The sequence below is a fragment of the Hippopotamus amphibius genome, chromosome 14 (genome assembly GCF_030028045.1).
Source record: "Hippopotamus amphibius kiboko isolate mHipAmp2 chromosome 14, mHipAmp2.hap2, whole genome shotgun sequence".
NCBI classification, from domain to species: domain Eukaryota; kingdom Metazoa; phylum Chordata; class Mammalia; order Artiodactyla; family Hippopotamidae; genus Hippopotamus; species Hippopotamus amphibius.
The window spans coordinates 68,462,350-68,474,015 of record NC_080199.1 but is presented as its reverse complement, the minus strand read 5'-3'; the positions used below and the strand labels follow the sequence as shown (position 1 = coordinate 68,474,015).

Below are 11,666 nucleotides of genomic sequence, written 5' to 3'. Positions count from 1 at the left end.
GTTAACTGTCATGAGGGGTAGTTCAATAACAGTGTTCCAGCAGGAGACAAAAATCAGTGCTTCAGCCATGTTGGTCTTCTTTTTTATTACAGTGAATAAAATCTAAAAATACTAAAGAAAACAAGTAATCCCACAGGGAAGTGAACCTGATGGGGTTTTCCACACTCTTAATGCTTTAGAAACAACAGATTCAGGAATATTAGAATACCACAACATGAGAGAACTGGTATTAGTCCAAAGCAGCAGGGGAAAAAGTAGTTTATTCTTGTTTATGTGCACCTATCCTAATATACACATGACTATGGGAGAGAATTTCTACTTTTCAAGTTTCCAGTTCAACACTGAGATCAACTTTAGGTCTATGGGGAAAATAACCTGCAAGGAGTTTTCACAGTGTTTGCAAAGTTGACACCTGTTATTGGAGTCTCATAAGTCCCAAGTCACAGCATTTTAAAAAATTTGGCTATTATTTTAAAGAACACAAGAAAATAGACTGAGACAGGATACAAGAGGAATTCAGTATTTTAGAAAATACATCACTCCCAACTCCGTTTCACCGCCCATCTGCGGAAGAAAGAGGTGGAAAGGAGTATCTGTCTGCGGAGACTTCCTGGGATAGACAGTTCAGCAGCCCCCTTTTCAGAACCAGTTTGTGCACTTAGGAAGGCTATTTTCCTGCAGTACTCAAGCCCACCTAGTTTACAATCTGACTTCTAGATAGGTTTGCTTTGAACAAAAATGAAAAATACTTTCTTCTAGAGTCTGATGAGTGAAATTCAGCACCACACAACACACTGTGTGAGGTAATCGTGTGTGTGTGTGTGTGTGTGTGTGTGTGTGTGTGTGTGTGTGTCTGTTTTTTTGTTTCAGAAAGGGTATTATTCTGGGATGTTAAAATCCACCATGAAAAATAGAGAGATAAGGGGTTTCTCTGTCTTCCATAGGGGTGTCATGTTTCCATGGTGATGAAAGCAGCTCTTGATACCTGATTAACCAAGGTGATCCCTGGGCTTCCTGCTTCCTCATTCCATGTGATAGGGAGACAGGCAAAGGGAAAGGGGGAAAACAGCAGTGGGCCAGAAAGTCAGATAGAAAAATGCGGGAGGCTCAGGCTTGGTCTTGGGATTTTGATGATAGGTCAATGCTAAGTATTCAGAGAAATGACATGTTTTCTGTTGTTATATTGCCAAAGTGGCTTTCTGCTTTTAAAGACCCCTATAATTTTACAAACATGAAAATTTAATAAACGTGAGAAAGCACCTCCCTTCATACAAGTTTTTACTGCCATCTAGATAAACAAAAGTGAGTGAAACAGACCTCTCTTTCGTGGTTTTCACTCTTCCTAGTTATTCCTGCTGAAAAGTCCCTGGGTCCTCTCCCACCTTTGAATTTCCCCACAGCTATACTCTGGGGTGTTTTTACTTAATCATCTTTCTAACTTACCAAGCAGTTTTTGAAGCTCACCTCCTCAGCAAAACCTTTCTCCGCCACCCCAGTGGGGCAGCAATGATCCTCTCCTGTGACCTGCAGAGATTTAGGGGCCTGTGCTCCCCCTGCTTCCTCTCCTGACATCTGCCCTCAGCATACACGTGACTAGCATGTGACAAATCTAACAGTGGCTCCCGAACCTGGCTGCACACTGGAATCATTCTATACAGATTACTGGGCCCTGTTCTAGAATTATGGAAGCAAAATCTCTGAGATAGGAGCCCCCCAATGCACGGTTCTCATAAATCTACAAGCGCTTCAGGTTTGGAAATCAATGATGTATGGTTTTAGTTTATGTCTGTTCTGTTTTTGGGTCCCCTCTGGGTAACTGCATCTATTTATGTGCACTGGGTGTTTTTAGGTAGGATAATCAGAGGCCTGCAACACCTCAGGCTGTGTTTGTTAAAATGTGGATTCCCAACTGCCCCATCAAGCCTACCAATCTGACCCTGTGGGGCACAGCCTGGGAATGTGATTCCCTGTGTAGGGGACAAACTGGAATGCCTATAGGGACCAGGCAAGTCATTTCAATGAAGGAGGCAAGCTGGGTGGGAAGTGACCAGAGGGAATCTGATGCCCCATGTAAAAGGCTAGGTACTACTTACCTGAGTAACGTGTTGCCATTTCGCCAAAGTAGAAATAGAGCCAGTATTGCTGATGTTTTGAATTTTTCAGAAGCTAGAAATTCAGAGAAATTTAATTTCTCATGGGGGTTGGGGAGAGGAGAAATTGGATGAAGGTGATTCCAGAAGGTACAAACTTCTGGTTATAAGATAAAGAAGTACTAGGGATAAAATGCACATCGTGATTAATATAATTAACCTGCTGTATGTTATATATGAAGGCTGTTAAGAGAGCAAATCCTAAGAGTTGTCATCACAAAGAAAAATATTTTTTCTTTGATTTTTTATCTATGTGAGATGATGGGTGCTCACTGAACTTACTGTGGTCATCACTCCATGATGTACGTAAGTCACGTCATTATGCTGTACCCCCTACACTTATACAGTGCTGTATGTCAATTATAGCTCAATAAAACTGGAAGAAAAAAATAAATTAAAAAAACAAAACAAAACAAAACAGTAAACCAACACAGCTGCCACCGGCAAGGTGTACCCTCTGCTGTAGAGGGCTCTACCCACGTGTCTCGAATCTCTGATAACTTGTAGTATCACGTGACATTAGGGGCCTGACCAAGTGACTTCTTATGATGAACTATAACAGAATTGCAGGGTTAGAAGGCCCTTGTGGGTCATCCCACCATTTAACGACTGAATCCGCGACTTCACCATTCCCACACCCCAGGCTGACGACGCACCAGACTACGTCCTCTCTCACCCGGATCCCCCAGCTGTGCTGCACGGATCCGAATGTGCTTCAGTGCCTCCACTAGGATGCAACCCCCACACACCCAACGCAGCACCTCCCCAGATGACACTGTCATCACCCAGTGCCATCCCTCAAGATGCTCTTTTCCCTGTGCTTCCCTGGACAGCATCAACACCATCCGTCCAGCGACCCGAGCCAGAAACCTGGCTGTTATCCTTACTACTTTGCCCCTCTTCACAACCCCTATATTGGATCATCTACCAACTCTTGCTAACTCTGCCCCTTTAATATCAACCAAATTTCCCTCTTCTCTTCATTCCCACCACAGCCAATGATGTAATTCAGGCCATCTCTTGTCTGAATTACTGGAACAGTCACTCCTTCCCCCACATGGTTTTAGCCCCTTCGATTCACTCTGCCTTTAATTCACCAAAGCCAGAGTGGTCACCCTAGAGTGCAAATCCAGTGATATCAAGACCATGACAGCAGTGAGGCACCATTTAAAGTTCAAAGAGGCCCAAGTGTCATGTGGCCCTTGCCCGTCTTTCTCTGCTCCTATTTCGCATCCCACACCTGAACTCTCTGCACAGCCACGTGGAATTACCTTCACTTCTCCAAGCGTGTTATGCTGTCCTTTCCTTCACTCCTTTGCAAAGCAAAGGAAAACTTATCTCCCTAACCAGTCCCCAAGTCTCCACCTCTTGGCTTAGTTTACGCCTACGGGTCCTTAAAATCTCAGCTTAATCACAGTTGTGGCGATGATGCCAATACGATGATGGTAATTAACGCTTACTGTGTGCCAGGCACTGTTCTAAGTGGTTTCACAGATACCATCTCATTTAATCTTCACAACAACCTTAAGAGGTAGGCACTTTTATCACCAGTTTTAGAGATGAGAGGACAGCGTAGACGTCACCACCCCCAAAACCTCCCGTGAATCCTCAGAATGGTGTGGGTGATGCTTTTGAGTGCTTCATACTCTCCCTTTTCATAGCACTCACCAAACTCTACTGCAGGTCCAGCCTACCTGTCTCTCCCAGCAGACTCTGAGTTCCTAGACATAGAAAGTAAAAAAGACAATGCCTTATATATAGTTGTTTTCCCAGCATTTAAGACAATACCTGCCAGATAAATAGCTACTGAACAAATTAATAAATAACTGAATGGTTTTTGAGTTGTTCAACATTTGTGTGTTTTCCACTGAATACACAACAGTTTGTCTGTAAACACTACCAGTTACTGCCATTTCTACTATGCTGGGAGACCATACAACTCATATATTAGAAAAGTATGGTGAGGGGCAGGAAATAGGTGTAAATAGAATAGTGATAAAGTCTCAATAAAAACCATAGCGATGGATGGCTAAATAGCCACTTCCACTCTTCCTTCTCTCTTGACTCCAAATGGGTCCCTAAGTGCTTGACCACGTCTCCCTCTTTCCTTCCTCATAATCATCACCCACGTCCAGACACCTGCTTCCTCTTGGCTCCTCACTCCCCAGGTACCCATCCAAGCCACCTGGGCATCCATCCATCCGACCAGCAAGATGGCTGACACTGAGGGTCTAGAAACGAGTAAGGCTAAGTCCCTCTCCCTCAAGAATATGTCTCATAATTTGTCTAAGCCACAGAAAGGGCTCAATAACTATTTGCTTCCACCCCTACTCCCTGTTTGGACAGGGACAGGGACTGCTAATAACCACCAGTGTGAAACCTGCAAGCTGCCACCTTTTCTAAGCAAACTCTTTACACCTTTTCATTGTGAAAACAACACTGCAACTGTCTCATGGCTAGTCAACCTGATTTTACAAAGGAAAGTCGTGTTCTTTACGGGCTGAGGCCCAACTAACCTTTCCTCCCTGGCCGAGAGCTGAACTTACTCGGAAGGGCATAATTTATTAAAACTAAAATTCTGATTTTAGAAATGAATTTGGACACTTGCATGAAGCTCAGGATCATGGGAACGAGCTGAAAAAATAGACGGATCTGGTAGCGTCCTCTTCATGTTGAAAGGAAGAAGGCGACTGATAACGGCAAGTAGACAGGATCTGTGTGGGTCACCTCTCTAGACAGAATTCCCAGCCACAGAGGCTGTGTCTCGTGGTCCACGTGAGGATTTAGGGAAACACTGATGCAAAGGAAAAGTCTCAGTAGAAATTAAGACCAGCTCTGAACACAGGAAGTCATCCCAGTGCTCAAAACACCTCAACACGTTCTCCTACAATGTCAAAGCTGTTACTACCGCCAAAGGCAAGAGTTGAGCACATGTTTATAATAATAAACATAGAATCTTAGTTGGAAACTTCTAGTTCCTTTATCAAGTTTGTCAAACATCTACAAATTCCATCATCATGCCATCCTCAAAGAAAAGTTATACAATTTAACATAAAAATTAGGCTATGCCTAAAGTAATTTTTTAACCTCTCAAAAATCTAGTAAAATTAAATTCCCTCCACAGTACTACTAAAAGAGGGAACACATTTATTACGCAGAACAAAAATGGGTTACCGTTTTCAGGGTCAGAAATGAATATTTTCTTTAACAATAAAACATATTACAGATAAGAACATTTCAGTGAAATATAAAACATTTTTCTCCCCCCTATTTTCAACAATCTTTTCTGATACCCATAGGGAGAAGGAGATGAAAAACAAAGAAAGACCTGATAGTCTGTAACTAAAGATCCAGAAAGAAACATTGACCTAGTAGCTATCATTTCACGCAGGAGATGGTGAAATGCAAAAACAAATGCGTCAGTTTATTCATTAGTAGTCAAGTGAGGAGGTAAACATCTCTCTCAAACTAAGGTATCTGAGTTTGAATAGTGAATAATGAAGGAAGCTCTCTCAAATGTCAAATCTGGAAAAGATACCACCTAGAAATAAGTGACAGTAACTCATAGTGATACTACAAATAAGAATCAAGCTGCAATATCTGTACTTAGTAACACCAATGCACTTTACAAGTCTACGTGGGCCTTCTATATAGCGTATCAGTACTTTCTGCATAAACTGTGGAATCTTCTTGAGAAAAAAAAGTCTAGGTCACCTCAGCCATCTGTTCTTATAGCACCTTGGTTAGGGGAGATTCAAGTATGTAAGAAGATAGGTAAAAGCCTGTGGCTAGCACCTTTACCGCCTGTCTATCTGCAGAAGCTTTTAGCTCATTTATCGCAAGTCACACAATTCAAACCGTTTTGATATTAGGTCTCTGGGTGTAGCTTTCAAGATCATTCTTTGTTCCATTCTTCCTCTATTGTCAAACGGCACCCAAAAGGTGGTCTAGAGTGAATTTCAAACACGTGCTATTAATACGCCCAAAACTGTTGCTGCAAAGGTGAACAACAACAAAAAAACACATTAATTGAATCCTGGCCTGTTCTTACTCACAATGTCACAAATACATTTTCTATGTCCTCAAGCGATAGGAAATAATTTGTAAAACCATGAACTCTCCAGGTGAATACACTTACAGGTTTTAAAATATGTATTATTCATAGTTATTAAAAGTAATTATATTGCTGTAACAATTCTCCAACAAAAACTACATACGGTAAGTATAGGTCACAATTAAAAAAATAATGTTGCAGTCTTTTTTTTTTTTTCATTTACTCTGGTTTTCCTGCTGGTATACTAACAATCATTAGTAACATTATTATACCTGTAGATACTTCATGTTTTAAATTTTCTTTCTAATGCTCTTTAGAATATTTTTCTCACAAATGTTTTTTTGGGAAAGTCCCTCTTATTCCCACTTTATAGATGTCATATGGAAATAACGGTCCCTACCTCAAATGACTGTGTCAAAGATTCGTTAGATCACCCATAGTAAGTACATAGGTTATCTGGCACATTACTTATTAAGTGCTAACAACATGTTTATTATTAATATGTGAAAGTGTCAATAATTATATTAAGGCTATCAGGGTCCACTGTAAGCGGGCCAGTCTAGTTCGGGTCTTTCTCCAGAACTGGACAATTCTTCCCAAAAACGAAGATACCACTCAATATATGCTGATCCATCTGCCTGGAATGCTTTTCCCTTCCTCACTCTGAACGCCTAACCACTCTACTGGGCTAATTCTTATTCTTCAGATCTCAGCTTAGACAGTACTTCCTCCAGGGGTAAGCAGTCCCTAGTTTCACCGACATCTGTATCACACTGTATACACTAGGGGCTCCTTCTACGTGCTCCAATGCATATCACAACTGTCTGCTTCTATGCCTGCTTCCCTATGAGACTCAGCTTCATGTGAGCAGGGATGGTGGTCTATCTTTAGACCCTACATTCTCGGTGGTTAGCACAATGCTAGAACACAGGGGGTGCTCAATAAATATCTGTGGTACGAGGACATCTGGGGTCTGAAATGGGCCTGGTTGGTGTTGCAAGAACAGGTTTTCATAGAGTGTGAGTGACTGGTGCCAGCCTAAGAGATAAATCAGCAGCCAGCAATGGGGCCAGTGGAGGGTGAGGCTGGTGGAATGGGATGTGGCACCGTAGAAGCAGGGGCGGGGGGGGGGGGGGGGGAGGAGCGAGGAGGGGCTCTAGGAGAGATTAGGTTCCATCTGGTCACTTCCGGTCATACCAGTAGAGCCACATCCAGATTCACCGACTCTGGAAACTGACAGAACCGTTGTGCAGCACGGGGAACCAGAGCCTGGGCTGACTCCCCTGTTCCCAGTCGACCACATTTCTAACCAGAGCATCAACAACAAAACGCAGGTCAGCGGCCCCTGCTGGCTGGAATGAAAGAGCCCAGTCTGACCCAGAGACGACAGAAGACTTACCAGACAGTTGGGGTGTGCTGTGCACGCCTGGTCCAGCACAGAATTGCAATGCTGAGGAAGAAACTTCGAGACTTTGGGCACAGCTGTTGGAAAATGCACCAAAATGTTCTGATTTGTTACGGCAGCTGCATCACAGGAAGGCACAACTTTAGAATAGTATCTGACAGCATGAAAGGAATTGAGAGAGAGAGCTGTGCTGGGGATTCGGGTTTTAAACATATCACTAATAGTGTTCTCCGACGCAGAGCTGGACTGACCTTTAATAAAAAGAAAGCAAATATCTGTCAGTAGATGCAAATTGGTAACTCTGAACTACTGTATTTGAAATAAACTGCCCTCTATTTCATTTCCTTGTGGTACAAACTAGACTACTGCTATACTCAAATGCTGATGAAAAAACAAAGTGAACTTTCTGGTAGTGGCATTTAGTGGCAATACACACACTATAAATTAGTGTTCACATGTCATTAAAAGACAGATTTTAGAGAAGCATCAGATCTCTGTGCCTTTGTGTGTGTGTGTGTATGTGTCTCACCATCATAAAAACTGTGACCCTCCCTGTGAAGCAAGGGAGAATGTTGGAAAGAAAAACTCCATTCAGCCACAAATAAAGTTTGGTCATTGATTTTCTACCAATGAAGTGTTATATCAGGTTATACTGTTGTACAGTTATATTCTGTACAGTAACTAGAAAGCAGAAAAAAATTTTTAATATATAATGTATGTTAAGAATGTAATCACAACACTGTGAATACCTTTTTTTTTTTTTAATTTTTTGGCCTCGCTGTCTGGCTTGCAGAATCTTAGTTCCCTGACCAGGGATCGAACCTGTGACCCCTGCAGTGGAAGCACAGAGTCCTCACCACTGAACCGCCAGGGAATTCCCTGCATACTTATTTATTTTCTTCTGGATACGGATAGTAATAAAAATAAATGAACATAATTTTATGTCTACTTTAAATACAAATATATCTGGAATATTTGTGAAACATCATTTCAGCAAAAGTGTGCGGAGATTTGTGGAAAAGGGCGAGTAAAGGCTGCCTCATTAAGTCTAATGCTGACTGAGATCAGATCAGCGCTTCTGGGTTACAGGTCAGATTTAGCACAGAAACCAGGGGACTTTAGGTGGCCCTTTAACGTCTCCAGCCTTCAATTTCCTGGCCTAGGTGGTGAAAGTGAAATTTGAAAGACAACTGATGTCAACTGTTCCAATCCGCTTTCAAAAACCATTTGGCAATGCGCATGACTAACTGCGCATGTGCGCACGTTCTCAGGCCCATGTGTCACGCACTTTCAGGTATCCAGCCCAAGGAGAAGCCCCAAATACAGCAAAATCTATCTACGGGGAAATATTTACTATCACATTATGCATGAAATCACTCTCCCCACAAAACTGGAAACACTAAATGTAGCAACAGGAGGAAGACCAAGAAAACGATTCTATAAATCATTTGATAAACTACTAAAGCTATTACAATGATGATGAGGGCTGCATAATACAAAATTCAAATGTACAGGACACAATGTTAGGTAAAAAAGCCAGAGACAAAATTGGAGGTCCAATACGATTACTACTGTAGTATTACCATAGAAAAATATATATAGAAAAAGACTTGAAGGGAATACATTACAAAGTGAACACAGTTATGATCTTAGCTGGGTTTGAGTAAAGGACTAATACTGCTTTTCAAAACGGAAAATAAAAAAAATCAAAATGAGGGTTTTGACTCAATGACCTTCAAGGTCTCCTCCAGTCTGAAACTGACATAAGCCTATGGTCCTAGTGGATTTGTTTCTTCCCAAGAGCAGTCACTTTAGGTGATACAAAACCAAGAGATCCCAGGAAACAGAAAAGCCTGAACTCACTACCATGACAAGAGTGTTTCAGAGTTTCTGCAGGATATGAGTAGTGAAAATGCAGAAGGAAGTAGTGTGTACAAGAAGTAACACTGACAGGCATATGCCTGTGATCTGACCCCTATCTGATTTGATCTGGGCTGCTTTAAACATTCTTTGTGACATTCAGCCAGAGCTACTTTAAGTAGATTAACCATGGTTTATGGCTACTTTTGTTCTATTTTCCTTCCCTCTCCCCTAAGTCAGGAAAAAAGTCTAAATTGACTAATAAACACCCTGAGGCTGATTACATGAACAAGGCGATGTCCTATTCTGGGGCCCCTTTCTCTTTTGACTTTAGACACCATCCCAAGTAACCTCATTTGCTCCTGTGGTTTCCACTATGTCCCCATAATGTGCACAGTACCTTGATGACAGCACTTAATACAGGAATCATACATTGCTTTATGACCCTCTCTGCTGCTAATTTGCGAGCTCCTAAGAAGAAGAACTGCACCTTGTCTGTCCTCATGTCCCCATCTTTGAGGCAGAAACATTTAAGCTGAGAACTAGGGGGTGACTGGGGGTGACCCAGGCAGAGGGGGAAGGGCATTCCCAGAACAGAGAGGTGCTCAGGGAGGCAGTGGAATCCCTTCCAGGAAACCAGCAGAAGGGTGACCTCAGACTCAGGCGGAGGGAGGAGATGGTAGGACCTCCTGTCATCAGCATCTATCACGCAGGTTATGTGCTCAACACCTTACTGGTTTCTCAGTGAAGAGTAACTTTTGTGAATATGTACTAAAAGTCACAAACTGGCAGCTGTGTTCTTTTACTCTGGCTCTGCTTTTGTCCGTCTTCTTATTTGTATAAGTACACGAGCATGCCTAGACTTTATAACACAAATAACAAAAATGCCTCGCAGTGGGTAAACCTTGAATATTCACAATGAATATACATACAATGAATGTCTCACCTACTGTGACCTGGTCATTGTTCTAGGTACCAGAAATACAGCAATGAACAAAGAGGAAAAAAAAAAATCCCTGTTCTCGTGGAGTTGATATTCTAGTAGCAAAAAGCAGGCAATAAAAAAATATGCAAGTAAAGAATATTAGAAGGAGATCAGTGCTATGAAGAAAAATACAGCAGAGAGAGTGGATAAGGAGTCCCACGTATTATGTGATGCTGGGAAGGGGTGTGCAGTTTTAATTGGGTGGTTGAGAAAGACTCACTGAGAAGGTGACAATTAAGCAAAGACATGAAGGAAGTAAATCAATTAATACGTTAAATGTTCAGTACAGGCAGACCTTTTTTTATTGTGCTTTGCAGATACTCTGTTTTTTACAAATTGAAGGCGTGTGGCAACCCTACATCGAGCCAGTCTATTGGTGCCATTTTTACAACAGCGTTTGCTCACTTTGTATCTCTGTATCACATGCTGGTAATTCCCACAATATTTTAAACCTTTTCATTATTAGTATATTTGTTACGGTGACCTGGGATCAGTGATCTTTGACGTCACTACTACTACTCACTGAAGGCTCAGACGATGGCTAGCATTTTAAAGCAATAAAATTTTTAAAATGAAGGCGTGTACATTAATTTTTGAGACATATGCTATTGCATACTTAACAGACTCAGTATAGTGTAGGTACAACTTTTATATGCGCTGAGAAACCAAAAAACATGTGTGACTCTACTGCGATATTTGCTTTATGGCAGTGGTCTGGAACAGGACTCACAATATTTCTGAGGTCTGCCTGTGCACTGTTAGCACCGAGTAAATACGAATACTTCCCTCCCTTTAGATTTGATTCACATGATACACACAGTCACAGTGTGCTCACCATCGATGAGTAAGATGAGCTTTCTGGTAACAAGAGTCAACTTTCAGCCCACTTTCTGGAATAACACTATTTAAATGCCAGTGGCCAGCTGTGTCCTTCAAGCAGACAGCACTAGAGGACGCAGAGTATAATCTTCCAGCTACGCCCCATCCCCTGGTTAGGGCAGTGACTGCACATCCCCGGGGCGAGCAGGACACACAAGCAGGCCCACACACACTACAGCCACACAGGGCAGTGGGCAGAGCTCACCTCTCACAGCCTCCTCCAAGGGGGCCCTGGAGGCAGGAATAGAGTACATGTTCAAGAATTTATTAGCCAGGAATCTGATCCCTCTCATAGGTGAAAAAGTGCTTGTCAACACACTGTTTTCCCTTAAA

The 11,666-nt window shown here is 42.1% G+C and overlaps 1 protein-coding gene across 1 annotated transcript in view; it reads right to left on the bottom strand.

The window, feature by feature from the left end:
• Window positions 1–6,123: 6,123 nt before the first annotated feature.
• The window catches only part of SOHLH2 (spermatogenesis and oogenesis specific basic helix-loop-helix 2), a 39,230-nt gene continuing 33,687 nt past the window's right edge, over window positions 6,124–11,666 (bottom strand). Inside the window, exons 9-11 of the mRNA XM_057707739.1 lie at window positions 11,539–11,660; window positions 7,604–7,860; window positions 6,124–6,144 (exon numbers count right to left, since the gene is read on the bottom strand). Of these exons, the coding sequence (XP_057563722.1) occupies window positions 6,124–6,144; window positions 7,604–7,860; window positions 11,539–11,660 (400 nt within the window). The remainder of the gene's footprint in view (window positions 6,145–7,603; window positions 7,861–11,538; window positions 11,661–11,666) is intronic.